The sequence below is a fragment of the Phalacrocorax carbo genome, chromosome 10 (assembly GCF_963921805.1).
Source record: "Phalacrocorax carbo chromosome 10, bPhaCar2.1, whole genome shotgun sequence".
In the NCBI taxonomy this organism is placed as follows: Eukaryota; Metazoa; Chordata; class Aves; order Suliformes; family Phalacrocoracidae; genus Phalacrocorax; species Phalacrocorax carbo.
This window is the reverse complement of record NC_087522.1, coordinates 16,719,928-16,739,996: the sequence shown is the minus strand read 5'-3', so window position 1 is coordinate 16,739,996 and position 20,069 is coordinate 16,719,928. Positions and strand designations below refer to the sequence as shown.

At 42.7% G+C, this 20,069-nt stretch overlaps 1 protein-coding gene across 18 annotated transcripts in view; it reads left to right on the top strand.

Moving 5' to 3' along the window:
- The window catches only part of NPRL3 (NPR3 like, GATOR1 complex subunit), a 47,190-nt gene that overhangs the window by 22,315 nt on the left and 4,806 nt on the right, over window positions 1-20,069 (top strand). For all 18 annotated transcript variants that reach the window (XM_064462002.1, XM_064462000.1, XM_064462001.1 and 15 more), the window contains 6 exons: window positions 4,484-4,621; window positions 5,374-5,530; window positions 7,418-7,524; window positions 8,805-8,934; window positions 17,323-17,512; window positions 18,465-18,657. In XM_064462002.1, the coding sequence (XP_064318072.1) occupies window positions 4,484-4,621; window positions 5,374-5,530; window positions 7,418-7,524; window positions 8,805-8,934; window positions 17,323-17,512; window positions 18,465-18,657 (915 nt within the window). The remainder of the gene's footprint in view (window positions 1-4,483; window positions 4,622-5,373; window positions 5,531-7,417; window positions 7,525-8,804; window positions 8,935-17,322; window positions 17,513-18,464; window positions 18,658-20,069) is intronic.

The window sequence follows — 20,069 nt, the reverse complement described above, 5'->3', positions numbered from 1 at the left end:
CCAGTGCTAACAAATTTACCAGTGTTACAATGGCTGTCTCTTTTAAGCCAGTGTTGAATTTAGGGAATTAAGACAGCTTTCACCAAGTTTTATCTGCAACTGCAGATAATATGTTAGCTTCATACTAGCTAACTGCCTGGCTGTTTTTAGCAAACTCTCTTCGCTTTATATTGGAATAGAAGTGAAAGTATGGGGAAGCTTTTGGGGAGGATTGGATTGATTGTTTCTTCTTTTTAATACACGAAGAGCCTTTATACATTTTTAGCCTAGCAGGATTTGAACTGAATGGTAGATCCAGCCTATCTCAGCAGCTCAGGGAGAAGTGGAATAATTATGTGAGATTTAATGAATTATTAGATGTGATTTTTGTGGCTGTACTGTAAAATATAAACCAGCTACAGTTATTTGACCAAAGGATGGTCAATGTGTCCTTTACAAGGAAACGTGAAACCATTTCAAAGCTCTAGAGTAGTCACAGCCTCTAGCAAAAATAAATGAACTCCAAAGCTACAAGCTGACCTCAACCAGACTAGAAAACATCCTATTAATCTTTGATATAAATAGGATAGATATAAAGCAAGGTGTGTGTCTGTAAAAATTCATAACTTTCTTACAAAATATGAGGTGGGATTGTCTTTCTTTTGCCAATAATTATGGGGGAAAAAAAGGGCTGCAGTTCTGTGGGATACTGGATAACTTTTGGGTTCCCATTTTGGGGCCGTAGCTCACAGTCGCTGTTCAGGGCAGAGCAGAATAGAGCAAAAGAGCAGTGATATTCCCAGAAATGTTCCCCAGCTTCCTGCAGCTCTGGAGGTGGTTTCTGTATATTCAACAGCCTTCAGCTGATCTCACTTCCCGGAATTAGTCCATGATCCTGTGAGCCAGAGTAAATATTTAGCAACCACAACATCCTCTGATAAGGAGGTCCATGGCTTAACTAGTTTCTGTGTTTCTTTCTATTTCTCTTGAACTTTGCCCCTTCTAGTATCATGAGATGTCTCACAGGTCTTATGATGGAGAGATGTTAAACAGCTTTTTCCTATTTACTTCTCCCTGTCTCAATTTTAGACTATGATATCCCCTCTCAGTATCGTCATCCCTCACCATGTATCCCTCAGTATCGCTCATCACATATTATCTAACCATAGATGTTTAAAAAAAGTGTTGAAACTAAGTTTTCATGGGATAAAATGGAATGTCTTTGAGGATTTAATAGCCAGTTAGAGTATGGGGAATGAAGCTGTTTTTGCCCAGTTACTCTTGAAGTCTGTGGGAAAAAGGAACAGTTGCAGCAAGGTCTCTGGATACCAGTTAACTGTCTGATAAGACAGCAGATGAAATTCAGCATAGATAGATGTAAAGTAATGCATGTAAGGCCAGACAGCCCTTATATAGTACATAACTTCTCTGAAAAGAGCTTTTGGAATTACGGCAGATAGTTCAGTGAAGAAATCACCTCAGTGAAAAAGCTCAGGTTGCAGTAACACTGCAAAAAATCCACATAAAATGTGAGGAGTAGTTAGGAAAGGAGCAAAGAATAAGAGAGAGCCTTCTGTAAACTTCTGGTGTTCCTACTGCACCTTTGAATGCTTTGTGCAGTTCCAGGTTTCCTGTCAGGGGCCACTTAAACTGTGTCCCTGAGGTTCATGGTGTACAATGCAGCGGATGCAGTGTTCTCACCTTCCCGCAGTCCTGCAGCTTCCTGGACTGTTTGCTCCACGATTTTAGTTGGTTAAGAAGAATAAAGTAGAATTGGAGCTAGGTGACTCCCTAATGTGACTTTGGAAACTTGTTTTCTTGGTATTCTCTTCTGTTGCTGGTTTTTGCCATTCTGCTTCTACCCCTAAAAGAAGGTGGCTTCAGGGTCTGCTGGTCCCCAGCCAAAGAGACCAGCTGATGGAGATTTGTGAGGCTCACAGTAAAAAGCTTGCTAAACAGAAGACTTCATGGGGAATCTGTAAAAATGAAGGCAAATGTAGATCCAAACTTCACTTCTGTGACTTGACTATATTTCATGTTGCATGAATCTTTGTGTATATATTGGTGAAATTATTTAACTCTGTTGGCTGGCTAAGGGCTGTCACATAGAGTGCTGCTAGGTGATGCAGCTTATTCTGTGTCAAATTATTACAGGCTTAAATTATTTGCCATCCAAGGAGGGGCAGGTGAAGGAGAAATCATGTACATAAAGCTATAATGAAGTCTTGAAATTGTACAATTGAATGTAAATGTAAAAGAATGAAATTAAGATCCAGGTCAGAAATGAAAATCTGGTTTTCTTGTTGTCTTTAATTCTAGCGTCTTGTTGTATAGTGCACTGTAGACAAAATTATGCTGTGGAGAGTGTAATTATGTGATTAAAGCTTCTGCCTTGGTGCACTTGGACCAAGGAATGAAAGGAACCAACTGTATTTTTTTCTATTTCCTGAATGTTAAACTATGCAGGGAAAATATCCCTGCAAGTGTTTAATGTTTTCATGTATCTGCTTCTTTTCAGTAATGTGTTTTAACAACCCCAATAGCTTTCAGGTAGTCTCTTCACGCACTTGTCCTGCTCATTTACTGTAATGTTTTCTCGTGTGAGTATTTGGCCTGGTAGATGGTGTGGATAGCTACTGCTTCAGGGTGCCCTTTATCTTGATCTATTTTGAGAGGATCCAGCTTTATCTGTCAGTTGGTGTATGTCTGGTGGGATAAGCAGTGTTACTGGAGTTGCAGCATTTAATGCAAGAAAAACGGAGGTGTTTGCTGTGCTTTGCATGTTCCTTCAGGGTGTGGAGCCTCTGATCAGATGTGAGGTGGCAGCACCAGAGAGACAGTGGATTCATCCTTTCAGTTCCTTTTATCTGCTCCATTTGCAGCTTCAAAAATCGATATTTTTCAGAGGTCAGTGCAAGATTTGAGAGCAAAACCATGGCCTCTGCTTTTGAAAAGTATTGTCTGCTGTGAGATTTTCCCTAATGAGTCTGATCATGCACGAGGCAGGACGGGATCATGTTTGCTCTCACACAGCTCTGTTGTGGTTTGGTGAATAGTTATACCAGCAGCCAAAGCTACCCAATGTTTTTGTTTTCAAGCTGAAATTTCAGGCCTCTCTAAACCCTGTATACAACCAGATGAACTTGAAAAAGAGCATGTTAGTTTGTGGCCTACAATTGAATGCTAGGTATAAATGTTTAAATCACCACATAAAGAGTTTCCAAGACGTATATTTGCTCCCGGCCTGTTCCTGGCATGTTTTTAAATCTGTTTTGTGTAGAGGGGAAATTCGTGGGCGTTAATGACATAAAAGTCATATTGCGAGTCTCAACACACTTGAATTTAAAATTCAGACTGGAATTTTCAGAGTGCAAACTTTGATTTTTCATTGTAGGCCAAAAAAAAAAAAATTATTTTGGAACAAAGTTTAAAACCAAAGGACATGCTGAGAAATTCAGCTCTCTAGTATAGACAAGATTAGCTGTTGCTTAAGATTGATTTGCAAGTTTATATGTGTTCCTAACACAGTATACATGAAAAGATGCGCTGGGCCCCACTGCCTCTAGCAAAACTGTTCCCAGGCCAGCGTTTCCTGCCTACGCGCTGGGCAGCATTGTGAAGGTTTGCAAGGTGGTGCTAGCTTAGCTCCTCATGGTATGTTACTCTTATGGTACCTTGACCCTTTTTTAAGTAAATATACCTAGGTATATTTAATCTGTTGTCTAGATTTACAGACTTCTGCAACACTATTTGAATGACGTTCGTTGCTCTAATCTCCCAGCTTTCTGTTTTTTTCAGTAAAAGAAGCTTATAGTTGCTTTCAGGCTAAACACAAGGGTCAGACTTTATTGTCATTCCGGAGATGTCCATCATTTCCACTCCATTCCTGTTGTCTGAAGTCAGCTTAAAGGCTTAGCTTAGTCCATGTGGTTTCCTAGAATGAAGAAACCATTTAACAAGCACTTTTGTGATTTCATGTGACAAGCAGGAGCAGGTTAGTAGGAAACAAAATCTATGCAGAACTGAAGGAATCTGTTACTGTGGAAGTGTGCTGCTTGTAACACCCCTTGCCCAGTACAGACATCTCCTTTTCTTTTTCCTTGGAGAAGAAGATGGAAATTAGAGGTGAAAACATTGTACCCTATTCATCTTTGCCATTTGCAGCTCTGGTCTAGGGAATTTTCCAGTGTCTTGCAGCAGATTTTCAAGAAACTCTTTTAACTTGAGATACTGCTGCAATGTTAAGAGCAGAGGGAGTGGAAGATCAGTGGGGTGAAGTCTTTCAAATTCCCCCAAAGCCTCGTAGGGGATAAACGCTCTCTAAGTACAAGTTAAGGAAGGCCTTGCAGCTAGGAATCAGCCGGTCCTCAGCCAGTCTGGGAACAGACAGGGTACATTCAGTCTTTTCTTGTCCTGATGTGGCTCCTGTGCAGGGGTGAATCTGGACCCGTATTTTCATTTGTTATACATGGTAAATATTGTATTTATTTTCTTCCTATTTCAGTCTCTGCACAACAGGGGTAGTCCGTTTACATATCAACAACTGGCTGGAAGTGAGTTTCTGCCTGCCTCATAAAATCCATTATGTTGCCACAAACTTTATACCCCCTGAAGCAATTGAGAGAAGCCTGAAATCTATCAGGTAAGAGCAAGCTCTGTCCTTCAGAGTGTGGCTGGTCGTCCCTCCAGTTCCAAGTGTGGTGCTGCAAATGTCTGTGCTGGAATGGCTAGGGGGTGATGTGACACTGAGCTATAGTAGGGGGGGCATGGGTTGAGACAGGACTTCCTGAAGCTGATGCCGAGGTACCATGAAGCTGCTGGATACATAGCAACATGAAGCCACAGCGTTTACGTTAACATTAGGTGGCTATACTGAGGTGATGCTGCAAGAGAGGTCTGCACTGTTTCCAGTCAGAGGAATCGGATGTTCATTTTAATCTGTTGACCCCAAAATAATTTTGCTTTTAGAAGAAAAGAGCTCAGGCCCCATGATATCTTATTGCCTGTTCTCCATGTTTAGAGCTTTTTACCTGCAAAAGTAACTAATTCTTGCCTTCTTCCTTTTTTCTAACTCCATTCTGTATTCCAGCAATGCAGATGAGCATTTTTCAGGCTAGTTCTCCAGGCTTAATTGTATGCCAGCACAGCACAGTTATTTTTTTGCTAGTCACCAGGGCATCTAGTTACCATATAGCCCTCTGTCCTCTTTTTATGGGGAGCATCGTGTCTTGTGACATAAAAATAAGCTTATTCTGAACCCACGCGCAGCAAAAGGATGATATTGGAAGTTCCTGTTTCCCAATAGATTGACCCCAGGTGTCGTGGTCTGGGAATAACTAAGCCTTCAGGAAAAGTTGCAGTGTACTGTGCAAATGTATTCCTTTTTTTCTGCAGGCCTTACCATGCCTTATTACTGTTAAATGATGAGAAGTCATTGCTTAATGAGCTCCCGTTGGACTGCTCTCCTGCCTTGGTGAGAGTAATTAAAACTACCTCTGCTGTGAAGAATTTGCAGCAACTGGCTCAAGATGCTGACTTGGCATTGCTGCAGGTACAGGGAACTGTCAATGGCAGCTGAAATTCTTTTAATTCATGAGGCATTTTCTTTCTGTGTGCTAGTGGGTTTCTGTGTACATGAGCACATCAGTTCTCTCAGTGTGAGCAGAGTGCACAGAGAAAGCGTGAGCCTTAGGGCGTGGGGAAAGGTTGGAGAGAACAAAGAGCAGTGATGCAGCAATGGTGCTTGACAGTCCTGCAGCCACTTCTAAATGACAGATTGCTGTGGGGTAGCAGGGGCATCTGGAGGTCTCTAGTCCACACCACTGCTCCAAGCAAGTCCATTAAAGCAGGCTGCTCAGGAACACGTCAGTTTGAAATCCTAATACCTCCAGGGATGAAGACCCCACAGCCTTTCTGGGCCCCGGTCCAGCATCCGACCAGCATCAAAAAAGTGAAAAACTTCCTTTGTATCTAACAGGGATTTCCCATCCTCCACCTTGTGTGTGTTGCCTTCATCCCATCCCTGTGCCCCTCTGAGAAGAGTGGATCTGTCTTCTCTGTCCCTTCCCTTTAGGTAGTTAAAATCAGAACAAATAGTACTCTTGACCTATGCCACAGTGGTCTGCTTGGTTCTGCCGTGTTGATGTCTGTGCAAATGGATGCATCCAAAATGCAAGTAAGAGCTTTCAGCTGCCACGGCCAAATGCTGCTGCTTTCTCTGGATCTGCCAAGATCTTTCCTACTAAAGAGCTCTGAAAGCCTGTGCAAACCTACCTATCGATTTCTTTTAGTACATTAGTGCACAGATTTTGCAAAGTCCCAGGAAGAAGCTCTAGTTTAGGCTTGGTCCAAAATTTTGAGCCAGTCTCTCCAAGCCAGAAGCTCTTTCTGAATGTCTTTCCAGTACTGACAACCAGATTTTAAATCTGAATTGCTCAAGGTGATGTGACAAGCCCTTGGAAAGGGAAGTTTGTGCCAGTGGAGGGAATGAGACTCTGGCAATCACATGAGACACAAGGCCACTGAGAGACCACTGTGGATGATTGTGGTCATTGAGGCCCTTTCCTTGCCGGGCCTGATGATTATATTAGATGATACGGGAGAGGGGAGAGCTACTCCATGCTTCTAAGGGTTGATTCAGACCTGGGGATGCGATCTATACTCTGTGCGACAGGGGAGAAGAACACAGCTTGTCATCTCAGATGCTCCTGATCATAGGTCTGCACCTTGTCTTATTTGAAGGGAAAAGTCCTGTTTCATAATAAAATTCCCAGGTCTGCTTACAGTGGTCTGTAGTGCTACTTGGCATTATATAGCTATGGGATGAACTCTGGAAATTCCCTACTGCTTCTGTAGTTTTGTTCTCCACAAAAAAGCAAAGTTAAATGCATCTAATGATACAGGCTGGATTTTATGTCTCATAGATGCTATTTGTGTGGCTCTTCCACAGCCATTAACAACCACCGACTTGTTTAACACATTAAAATACTTTGTGTAACTCATTACTGAAATATCTCAGTGCATTAAAAAGGTAGTGTTGGTTTCCTTTATGTTTGTGTCATAGTAGAGGCTGATTCTTTTGTTTTATTTTTCATGTATAACACTTAATGCATTTTTGTGAATAAACAAAAATGGGGGCTTGAAAAGTAGCTAAACTTCTGTTGATACAGTTTGAAGAAATTCTGTTAAGGCAGGAAATACTAAGTTGCTTAAAAATGTGAAGTGAACCTCTGGAAATTCATAACCTTGTCAAATGCCTTTTGATGTGCCACATGTTATATTAAATGCTGAATTTATTCTGAAGGCAGGGTGAAAGGATGGAACATTTTCCTCTAATCTCAGCTCAGACAAGACTTTTCTGTCATTGCATGGAACTCTTGCTGAGAGTTTGAGTTTTGCTCTTTTGCTCTCCTAATATTTCTTTGTTTTCTCAATGCAGGTTTTCCAGCTTGCTGCACATCTCGTTTACTGGGGAAAAGCAATTATTATTTATCCTCTGTGTGAAAACAATGTCTACATGCTTTCTCCAAATGCCAGTGTCTGTCTGTAAGTAGAAGGAAAATGAGTGACTGTAGCAAAAAAGTGGTGAGAAGTGCAGATGTGCTTTCCTTCCCTGTCTTACTGGATACAGGGTAGGACCTTTCTTCACGTACGAATTTGTTGAGACTGTACAGAACACAAACCATTACATGTGCCTGAGCTTGCAAAGCCATATAGGAGTTTGTGTGTGGTAGGGAGGAGCATCATAGCAGATCAATATGTTTCTACAGTGATGTGGGCCTTGGAAGCAATATTTAACCCGTGAAGCTACTTTTAGTATTTTTAGTATGCTCATCACTGAATGTCCATATCAGAAAGGCTGTACGAACCTGAAGCAATACGGAAACATTTACAAAACAAAATACTTTATGATTAAGTTAAATAAACGAGTGTTTCACAGGATGATCTGTGTACATGGCACACAGCAACACCTGAAAGTCTTCAAAAGTAGGAAATCAGGGTAGTGTTGCTATCACTATTGTATTGTTTCATGCGGTGGCATTTTACACTGATCGCCTTCTCGCAGACAGAATGCAATGCGGCCATTTTGAGAGCAGGCAGCAGCAATGCAAGGAAGATGTGGAGGCAGCGATGGGTGTTTTTGCACTACTGAAGATTGGCAACCCTTTCTGTGTTGGATTTTGAGATGGTTTTAGAATCTATGTTGGAACTCAGTTATAGGAAAATAGTTTTAAATCAAAACTTCTGTGGTAGAAGTATAAAAATAGGGCTGGAAGGGACCTTGAGGTCATTCAGGAGCAACTGTGCCTATGTCGTATATGGCAGTGCTGTTCTTGAAGACTTTTGTAGACAGAAATCTTAAGACAGACAGTTTTCCTAATATTTAACTTGACTCTCCCTACTTCTGATCAGGCATATTGCTTGTCCTCTCAGCATAGGCAGGGAGAACAGTCACATCTGCAGCTGTATTTTGCATATTCAAAAGATTGTATATACATCCTGCCCATCCCTGTCTTCTCTTGACTGCCCAATCCCTGATCGGAGACTGTGCAGGTCTGGACTTCTTGTAATTTTTATTTTTCTCCTCTGGATTCCCTCCACACCTCGAATAATGTACTGGAGCTGAATGTAATGCCAAGATGAAAGAGCATATGCTTCTTGCTTACTTTTGCAGGATGCAACATGCCATAAACTATCCTTACTGTTTCTCTAGATGACAGAGAATATTTCATTTGGGAATTGGCACCTCTGTAATGCTTAAAAGGATAAATGTTACACTGACCAGCAATATAAAACTGATTTCTGCCTTTACCTCTTTTCTGTAGTTATTCTCCATTAGCAGATGCGTTTTCTTGTCAGTTCCGGGGCCACAACCTGCCGTCGATGCTTTCCAAGTTCTCCCTCCCAGTGTCACTCTCAGAGTTCAAGAATCCGCTCGCACCACCTGTTCAGGAGGTGAGATGGGGACTATACCAGAGCTCCTCGTTCTCGGCTAATGAGAACAAGGAATGGTGTTGCTTTTGGAGTACCTAGTCAGGAACCTGCTGTTGCAGGTTTAGAAGTTGCCGATTACTGTGTTTCCAGCCATATGATTTGTTGTTCCATATCCACATGCCAAAAAGCTGTGAGGATGTTCAAGATGAAGGTCTGTGGATGCTCTGTGCTAGCAAAGCACAATTCTAAAAGAAAAATCAGAATATTCCTTTTCCTTGAGTGATATAGTAGGGAAAACTGAAACTCCATTTGGTCTGCTGAAAACTGTCATAAATTAGTAGGACTGAGTGCAAGTCTGTGGATTCCTGACAGTCACATTTAATTTTATTGTACTCCATCTGCCTTAAGTTCACGATCTGGTTATAAAAGCAAACTGTCTATTCTCATAGCTTTTGATTCCAGTTTCATGGAATTGTTTGACGGCTGTTTCAGAAAGTAGACTCAGCATCTAGTCAACAGGAGTCCAAATGTTACAGCATTAGCATTTTAACACTCAGATTTGGGATAATAATGTAGGGATTTTAGATTTGTGTGTTGTTGTTTTGCTTACACATACACCGTGGCTTGTGGCATTTCTGGGAGCTGGTGAAATGCAAGAAAAAGCTCAATAACATGAAGTCTCTTCGCTGACACTTGTATTTCCAGATGAAGAAGCTTGGACCTCTGGACACAGCTCATTGCAGCAAAGGGAGCATCGGCAGATTTCTTCAGCTGATTTCTTGTAGTGTTGTTTGCTAGCCTTCATGCTTTAATGACTTGCTGGCTGTATGAACCTAGCCACTGTTCAAATATCTGGAAGATTAACATCGATTGCGCACATAGGCACAATTGTGAGAGAGGAATTTGTTGTAATTACAGGTTGGCAGAGATTATGATCGGAGATAAAGATAACTAATGATGTATCATCTAATCCTGATAGTATGTACTGGTCAGCTGTCACCTTGGGAGGCAGGGGAGGATCCCCGACTACCATTTTGTCAGTACTTCATTATAGTTACAGGCAAATCTGTGTCCTGAAAATTGAAGCTGAATTAATAGCATTAACTTTATTCTAGCAGCGGTAGCTTCAGGAGGCATTCTTATTCTCAGTACCCCTTTTAAAATTATTTACTTGCTTTAATACTTCTTCAATACTTTGGTTGTTCTCAGACATCCTGCTTTTCTTTAAAATACACAAATAAGGTCTGCCACTTACTGCTGAAATTATGCCTTGAAACAACAGTGAGTGATCAATGTTTGCCAGAGCTGTTGGAGTGATAAAATGGTTCTTTTGGAGTGTACATCTCCTCTTTGATGCTCACCTGTCTGTGGTGGGGCCCTAAAGGTCACCAGCATGGCTTGTTTTCATCATCCCTTCAGCGTGTCTGGCAGGGTGAAGGATGATGCTGTGAAAAGCTATGGAAGTGCCTTCTGCTGTCTGAAAAGGGGGTTGAGAACTCTGATTGCAGAAGACTCAGGGCCACACAGGCAAGACATGTAAAGATAAAGCAGACCATGCTGGTGGGCTGTTGTGAGTCATGGCAAGATTCTTGTTGATAAAGCTAGGCATGACAGTTCTTGGGGGAGTTTAGACTAGAGAGGGTTTTTAGATGTTTTCATATCAGTCCATTAATGTAGGAAAAGTATTTTCTTCTACTTTAATACAAAGAATTCCACATAGGTAAATCATTGGTTTGTTAGGAACTGGCCTTTTAAAAGAGATGAATCCCATCCCTATCCTGGGGTGGTCAGGCTCCAATTGTAATTAACAGAGATCTTGTCCATAGAGCAATTAATCTGACGAAATATAGGTGGGCTTTTGTTCCACTGCAGCAACAAAAGATGCTGTACTCTGAACTGTAAATACTGTCAAATTGTATTTGCTTTGCCTTCGAAAAAATTAACAAAGTTTTGACCTTTCACTGTAACTTTGTTCTTTGTGTACAAAGGAAGAGGGAATGTGTTTTTTTTTAACTTTGAAGATTTTCAGTAGGAGCCTATTGTCATGTGCTTTTCATCATGGTGACTGTACTATCTCGGTATTTTGAAGGTCATCTGTGCTGGGAGGTCAATACTGTGGGGAGGGCTGAATTTTCTGCAGAAACTGTTATAGCCTTATAGCATCCATCCCATTTGATGCTCATCTTAAGCATAGGATTGGCTCCCTCCTTTTGGCATGTGCTTCTGGTTGGGCAGAGAATACGGAAGGCATTAAAGTCCACGATACAAAATAGGAAAGCTGTTAAAGAGCCCTTCTTCCTGTTTTTATACAAAGTCGTACTGCTTGATTTGAAAGAGGACGAAGTTATTTCTGTTTGCTTACTGTCATATGATGGAGTTGCTCCATTCCTTTGGGTAGATTTAAAAATGTGATGCTGGTATTTTTATACTTGGGGTGCTGTGGTAGTTTTTGGCTGGTAGGAGGTACAAACAACCTGCAACACCCTGAGCAAGGGCAAGACTGGCTTGAAAGATGGTGTGCATGTCTACATTCTGCTTTTGGTGTCTGTGTGTCAAGTAGGTGGGAGATGTCCACTGAGGGGTGTCTGCCAGGGCTGCCAGTGCTCTCAGTGTACCCTATGCTAGAGGCAGGAATTTTTCTCGAGCCCGTCGTCTTGATTCGGTTTCTTGCCTGTGATCACAAGCAGCATATTGCAACTGAACTCTTTGGTTGCTGTATATCTATCAGTGGTCTTCTGCTTATAATTTGCAAAGTTTTTGGTATTCACATAGTCATCTCTGTGCTAGGTTCCCTTTTGCTGTGTTTAACCTGCCTTGCTTGGAGCTGCAGCGGTGAGGATGTGCCTATGCCTACAGCACAGCTGATCTCATGATATCTTGGTGCTGCTGAGAGGGGGCTCTGTTTTTCCTTTCCACTCTTAGGTGTGTGCACACATGCCTTCCTCCCTTCCCTCTTAGCTTTACACTAGAGCACTGGCTCCTGTCCAGCTTGACTCTATTCACTTAACTTGTTTCAGCTGCGCTAGTTTTCTGCCAGGTTAGCAGGTGGAATTTGCTCACGGGGAGACCCAGCAAGCTCCAGGCCTGGTGCAGAATGAGGGAGGTACTGCAGCTGGGGATGTGAGTGAGGAAAGCAGAAGCTACTTTTCCCTTTTCATGGCCATGAGTTATGTTAGTTCTACCATGCTGTGTGGTGTCATGTGGACTTGCAGCAATCCAATGCAGCCTGGGACTGTCCTGAACAGCAACCAGTTTAGCTCATGCTGTTGGTGCTGGATCTTACCAGGGTGCGGCCACGGAGTGAGGAGATCCTGTCAGCTGATACAATAGGGAAACTCATCTTCCCTTTTAGTGTTTTTACTGAGAAAAAAGCAGTTTGCCTCTCTTCTACCCTGACCCCAAAGAAGTTGTTCTTCCTTCTACTGCCCCTGACTGTTGGTTCCTGTCCCTGTGCTTTCCTCTCATATGTGTGGCACAGCCTTGATGCGAGCACAGAGCACACCAGAGAGGAGCTCTGGTGGTGTTCAGTGTGGTGCACACCCCCTTTATAACCTCCTGTGAAAGCCCAGAAAGGCTTGGTGATCTAAAACCTTTAGCTAGCACACATTCATTGACAGACTATGTGTATTAGGCACATGCTGGAGAACGGTGGTTGCTGCATGAGGATGATTTAACATGCTTTTCAGTGCAAGGCTTTCTTCGTACAGTATCAAAGTTTCTTCACCCAGCTAAGTTTCTTTGCAAACGAAGAGAACGGGATAATGGTTGTGGCTTCCCCTCCTCCTTGCGTTATGGCCTCAGCTAGTTCATCTGTTTCAGAAGAAGGTATAATATCTCTCTACCCTCCCTTGAGGAGCAAACGTGGACTAGCAGGGGGGGTCTTTCCACCCATTAGGCAGAAGGAGTGTACCTAGGTGAATGAGACATGCCATTTCCTCCCTGCATCCCTTCACTACAGTAGCTCTTTATCATAATGAGCATTGTTATTATTACTGTAGTTATCCAACTCTCCATTGATGGGGCTAGGGTAACTGCAGAAAAAAAAAACCAGATGGGAAAGTATGACAGCTGCTGCTGAACAAACTATGTTTAATTTTTCACCTTTATTTTAATAACTCTGGCCATCCTGTTGGGAGTAAGGCACTGGTAGATGAGGCCTCTGCCTTATGCATCCAGAAAATGTACTGTGCTTTGTGTAACAGCTCGGTGGAAAATGAGCGCGTGTGTCAGGGGATGGGAGTGGGAGGAGAGCTGCATGCACGTACTGAATAGGTAGTTGTGTCTTCTGAGAGACACGCTGCAAATGGGACTGTTCTCCTGGATGTCTGGAAGGCATTAAGAGTCACGGGAGCTTTTGTTGGCAGAGGTATGGAAGTAGTATTAAGATGCATTTGTATTCAGTTGGACTAGATATAAAACCAGGGGTTTTCAGTGTTGCAAGTTAAATATGGCTTTCTAGGCCTAAATGGAGGGAATGGTTAAGTTCTCTTAGAAAAGTGAGAATTCAAAGCTGTTACATAATGACTAAAATGGCAATATGAGACAATAAACATTTTGTCCTGCATTAATAAGGGTCTTCAGAGTCTGTTTTCTGCAAAACAGGGAGAAGTTTCAATAGCTGATCTGTTTCTCATACAACAGCATGGTTTGAATGGTAAAGAAAGGTAATATATTACAGCAAACATGCCTTTACCCAAGTGACTTTGAAGGTGCTGTCCTACTGAGCCAAGGCAGCACTTAGTTCTCAAGTCAGTCCTTGAGAACTTGAGTCCTAGTTAATCCAGACTGGAGAAAGGGGGCCTGTATACTTCGGTGGGCAAAACAAGCTGTGTTTTAACTAAGAGTGTGTATCTTCATGTAGTGAGAAACAAGCTAGGATTGAGTGCTTCTGGGTTGCTCTTTTCCCTTCCTTTTTCTGAACCTGTTGCTGGTCCCAGTGATCTTGGTGTTTTCTGTAGCTTTTTAGGCCTGGGAATGAAACAGCCTTGAAGAATCCTCACAGGAAACGTGTTTCATTTAACGTGTGACTCAAGAGCTTTACGAATGCTCCCTTTGATTCCCACAGGGAGGGGAGAATAATGAATGGTGGATCTTGTCCCGCCAAGGCTTGGGGCTGAGCTTTCTTCTGACTGTCCCAAACTGCCCAGATGGACTGACGTATAGCGCCCATGTTTTCAGAAGCGAATACGTCTTCTCTGCTTTTGTCAATAAGCACAAAGCAACGTATTGTTACCAACGCCTTCCGTGCTGCCTTGCATGACAGTATGCTCTAACTTCGCCCAGGGCCTGCTGTGCCACGAGATGGGGAGAAAAAGGGGATGGCTACGGGCTAATCCATGCCAGCGGGAGCGGTCCAGATACTGTGGCAGACAGGACCCCTCAATGCAGAGTGGAAAGAGGCAGCATGGGGAGACGGGAAGGATGAAAGGAATATGGATGAAATTTAGAGTTGATTATTAGTTAAATTAAGTGGCAAAAAATGTTGCCTTTTGTATTTCCATCACGGTCCTGGTGTTTCAGCCAAAAAAGGCTGGCTATGACTTCCTACAGTGACAGATGATGACTGAGTTGAGTGGAGGCACTCTGGGTCTGAAGCATACATATCCTTGCCTGGGAAAGCCAATCTCAGCCCTTTTTGGCTTCAGCAAGGAGCCCAGCTTGACAAGTAGACTGAGACCATGCACCAAGGTAACGCTGTATCTCTGAAGGACGAGAGTTTCGAACAGCCAGAGCAGCACAGATGGTGCAGGGAAGCCGCCTCTCCTGCAAACCTGCCTGTAACCTCCACCAAGAGGAGGAGATGGAGAATGGACCTAAACTCACTGTTTGTGTCCAGAGTCAAGCAGCAGAACATACTAGCAAAGCTTCTGCTAGGCCTTATCTGTGAAAACACTTGCCGCTATTGATAAATAGGTTTAAACATAGAAAAGGTATTTATGTGTGGGCAGGACAAAGTGGAAATGGTGGCGTGAGGCACAAAGCACACCACTTTGGGCATGGTGCAGGACACTGCATCGCTTGGGCTTTTTTCTAGGACTAGATTTTAAGAGGTACCAAATTCCTGCTGAAGTCTAGCTTATTATAGATAACTGTCAACGATCAACATTCTCTGTTATCTAGGGATGATTGTTCAGGCTCACTTCAATAAGGAAGAACAGTTTTCTCTAGTTTTCAAGTTAGTCACAGCCAGTCTCCAGCTCTCCCACTTATGGCACAAAGGCATTTGGCAATTGTACAATGTTAGAGTTGTAAAGCTGTAACACCACTTTTGCCTGGCTTCTTTTTCCACTGAGCCATAGCTGCTGTCTCAAGGGTGGCTTTCTAGATATTTGCACAAGAGCATTGAGGTGAAGGTGTGTATGCAGAATTAGAGTGTTGGAGAAGACTTTGCATGCACACAGATCTGTAATGAAAGCAACTGGCTATTTTTATAATTCATGACAGCTCTGAAGTGACCAGTGGAGGCTGGTCTAGATCAGGGCCTACCAGGCAGATTCTGCAGGTCTGGTAGAGCCTGTCTTACTGTCTCCTGAATTGCCTTGGACTATTGAGGGTTATTTTGTGCTGTGAAATGTGCAGACCTCTTTCATTTGATGTGAAACTAGCTAATCAGACATAGCTGTGTGCCAACAGGTTGGAATTTAAGTAAAATATATGAAACATCTTTCCATCCAGGCCTGCATCTGGAAGGGAGGTTTTTAGCAACATAATCACTTGGAGTAAGCCTTCTCTCTTCCAGGCTGATTTCAGATGTTAGCAAAACACTATGTATTTGGTATCTTTTGCCAACCTTCCTCTTCTGTAGATTGTCTATTAAACATGTAAAATGAATTATGGCTTTTCCACAAAAGATACGGATACGTTTGAAGGTGATCCCAGATAATATGTTTTAAGATTAAAATCCATTCAGCTCCCCAAAGTGGTAATCCCTGAAAAGACAGGGTGCGGGTCTGTCTGCAAACAGATGATGTTTCTTTTGTGATTTGATAGCAGATGAGGAACTGAGAATTATAAGATTTATGGAAAAAGGAAAATTATGTGGGCTGATGAACTTCAGTTTGGGGCTTTTATTGAGATTTGGCCTGTTATCCTGATGATTAATACAGCAGAGCTAGCTTCGTTCTAAGAGTCTGAGCTCATTCTGCATGTGTTTCTCTCACCAAAACACTGTTGGTTGCTATGAAATCCCCAAACAGCTTTTGTCAATGAATCAGTTTTTTCAGAGCTGTTAGCTATGGGAAGGGTTGCCTGCAGTGATAAGAAAAGGCTTTTTGTGCAGAAATTCAGACTTGATGAGTTTTGAATGCCCCTCCAAAACTCCTGAAAATAGGCCATGCCAAAAACCTACAACCACTTGTCCCTCACTCTGTCCACTGCTTTCAGCATCGCTCTGGGGGCATTGTGCAGGTCTTCAGCTGCTGTAACACAATGGTGTTGTGCATGTTTGTTTAATATGAGCGTCGTGTCTCGGCACTTTTGAAACTCTTGCCTGTCTGCACCCTAGAAACCTAGGTGGCTTTGTAAGCTTGGCCTGTCCTATTCTTGCAGAAGGATGGCGAGCAAATGAGGAATATTAACCCTTTGCACTGAGAGTGGACTCCTTGGAGCAGCAGGCTGCTGTCTCTTGCCAAGGTTTCTGCTCCTGTTAGCCCTGTTTTTGCATTGCTGAGTCCTGGCAGAGCTCAGATCTCTGGAGTCTCTCCCATGGTTTTGCAGCAGTTTCCCATCTGATGGCAAATGGCTCCTACTTCAGGGCACCTGTCTTGGTTGCTTCCCCTCTGCCCATCACCCTGCCCTCTCCCTGGCTTTCTAGGCAAACCTGCACTTTAATCTGACTACTCTGGGATTAACTCTTCAGTGATTAGTGATTTTAGTGGGCCTTGCTTAGAAAATGGCAAACTGATCTCAGGGCTCACACTGTTGGGCCATGAGCATCAGGGCCTGCATCTGGTTGACTCATTTCTTATGTCTGGTCTCTCAGAAGGAAGACTATCCCCTTTTTTTAGCACCTACTAAACTTCTGTTGTTAAAAAAGGACCGAATGGATCCCTGTGGGGTTGTTTGGCTACGTTTGTATGGCAAAAGCATTGGTAAAGGCATTCAGCAGCTCTGCTAGAACATAGCAGGTGCTGGGGCTATGGCAAGGGCACTGGCTGTGCTGGTCAGTTGCATAAAGACATGTTGATCGTTACAGGTTTGATTAGAGCCTAAGCATCCACAAAGGCTTTGGGTGTAATGAACATGTGTTCTTGGTCACCTTTTTATGACTGGAGAAGAGATAAATCTGTTGTGTAGGGTGGAAAGCATCTCTCCTTGTGACTTCTTAGTCACAAAGCCTAGCCTTTGTGCATTGTTTTCCTCCTGTATTTTATATCATGGGTGTTTAATACCTCATTTCTCACTCTGCAGACTCAGCTAATTCAAATGGTGATATGGATGCTCCAACACCGGCTCCTTATTCAGCTTCACACTTATGTCTGTCTGATGGTGCCACCAAATGAGGAGGATTTCCGAGCCCAAGATGAAGACATGCGCTTTACTGCCAGAGTTGGAGGCCGAAGTTTAAGCACTCCCAATGCTCTCAGCTTTGGTTCTCCAAGTATGAGCACACTTCTCTCTGCTGTTCAGACTACAGCCCACTTCCAGAGCTTCCCTTAGCAATGCCTAGACTAATCAGGCCTTGGTAGCAAGACAACTCATCTTTGCGGGCGTGCTTGCTAATTACATCCAGTCCTTCTTAAATTTAGAGTTGGGCATTGGTAAAAGTCTTAAGGGCTATTAGACCTTAAATTCTTGTTTCTGAAAACAAATAGTGCATTGGTTTCTATGGGCTGTAGAGCCATCTATGGATATGCATAACTAGCTGTTGTTTCTAACAAATGATTGATTTTTGTTTGTGTCTCCTGATTTCTTTAACCTCTTAAGTGCCATTCTTCAGGGGGATTCCAGGAAAGCATTTTTCCAAGAGTATAAATCAGATACAATGCTGAAAACCCCACACTTTCCTGCCTGTGCTGTTACAAGCAGCATTCTCAGAATGCCACTGAGGTTGAATACTGGGAGAGACCGTACAACTTTCAGCTTCACAGGAGTCATGAATTAGGGCAGAAATCTTGGAACGTGAGTCAGATAAGTCTGTGATCTGCTTATTCTGGCTCACTCACAAGAGGATATTGCTTCTTGGCCTTTCTGCTTGCTCCCACCTTCTGTGCTGTTAGGCTTTCACATTACCATTTCACAGTATTCCAGCAGAACTGGCTGGGAATTTTCTTTTCAGATGTTTTTTGCGGACTGTTTATGGTCTCCAGAAGTACAGTTTTCCACATAAATTGATGACTTTGTTGAAACATTTGACTTTCCCATTGAGAAAATGTGTTGTCATATGACTAACTGCAGATACATGTAGCATTTCGAGAGCCACTTTCTTTGCTCTACAAACCTGAAGGGATTATTTGGAAAGACTGCATAGAAACAGCCTGAATTGGTAATCTTCGCATCATTATGCTGAGGAATATAAAAATTCTGTGTCTCTTTCTCTCTCCCCCTGGTAGCTAGTAGTGATGACATGACTCTGACAAGCCCTAGCATGGATAATTCCAGTGCTGAATTGATACCTGGTGGGGACTCACCACTAAATAAAAGGATGACAGAGAATCTCCTAGCAAGCTTGCTGGAACATGAGCGGGAGGCTATCCTTAATGTCCCTGCTGCCCAGAATCCAGAAGATCTTCGCATGTTTGCAAGGTAGGAAACAAGGAGTGCAGAATGTAATCTTTTTTTCTTATCCTTGCTGTTTCATTGAAGGATTGGTGTGGACTCTGAGCAAATCCCATTAACTTGGGATTTTGGAGGATAAATTCTTTTGGGTTTGTTCCCATTACATCTATTTCATCTGTGAACATCAGTTTTTGACAAAAACTAATATATCTGTCACAAGAACGCTTGTTAACAGAGAGTCCTGGATGTGTGAAGGAGCATCAGGGCATATGGCTGGACAACAGGAACTTCACTGCGTGCCTGCCAGTTTTCCTGTGTCCACACATGGTAGACATAAAACTGCATAGCCTGAAAAAACCTTCTGAGCATGCAAAGCAAACACCCAGTCATGCTGATGCTGTCATTTTGTGTCCATTGATATTTCCAAGCAAGCTCTCCTATATGTTAAGGTTTGTAAATTCCGTGCAAATATGAAACACGGAAAAAGAGTATCAGGTGCAAAGCCAGCCTGAATACTTTTACAGACCAGTCTACAAAGGCTTCAAAGTCTGTTCTGTAGAGATGAGCTGCTCATTATCATAGAATCATAGAATCATTAAGGTTGGAAAAGACCCCTAAGATCATCAAGTCCAACTGCTAACCTATCACTGCCAAGTCCACCACTAAACCATATCCTCAAGCACCACATCTACCCTTCTTTTAAATGCCTCCAGGGATGGAGACTCAACCACCTCCCTGGGCAGCCTGTTCCAATGCCTGACAACCCTTTCAGTGAAGAAGTTTTTCCTAATAGCCAGCCTATGCTAGGTTAGGCAGGTTAAAGCCATTAGGATGTGCAATTAGTAGCACCCGGTTTTGTTGTACAAATTTCAACACAATAAAAATATGCAAGATGTTGTTCTGCACATGGTAAAAAGCAGAATGACTTCCTAACCAGCCATCTGGGAAGAAGGGGTGGGGGAAAACACTTTTTCTTCCTAAGCATTTCAAAACACAGTGGCATCACTGGAGTGCAGCTTTCACTGGTTTTCATGCTTGTGGAGCAGAAAACCACTTGAGGCAAGTACTGCAGCTTTTCCTATACTTCCCAGGTTCAGTTGTTAATTCCCTGAAAACCCGGTTCTTGCCCTAGGATGGATATAGTCAAGTAGCCTAGAGAAGCTGTAATAGCAAGAAAATACTTATCTTGTCTGTGACAAAGTTTGCAGCTATGCTGCGCTCAGGTTTTTTCACAGAGCTCACCCAGGCTTGCGGGTAGTTTCTGCTCTTTGAATTACTCATCTCTATCTTCTGTAAACTGTTCAGAGGATATTCTCTGATTGAGAGGCAACACTTCGGCCATTAGAGCACTTTGAAATGTTTTTTCCTTGTTACAAAACCAGTGAGAAAGGAAAGTAAAAACAAAATCGTAATTGGTGATATCTTAAGACAGAATCTGT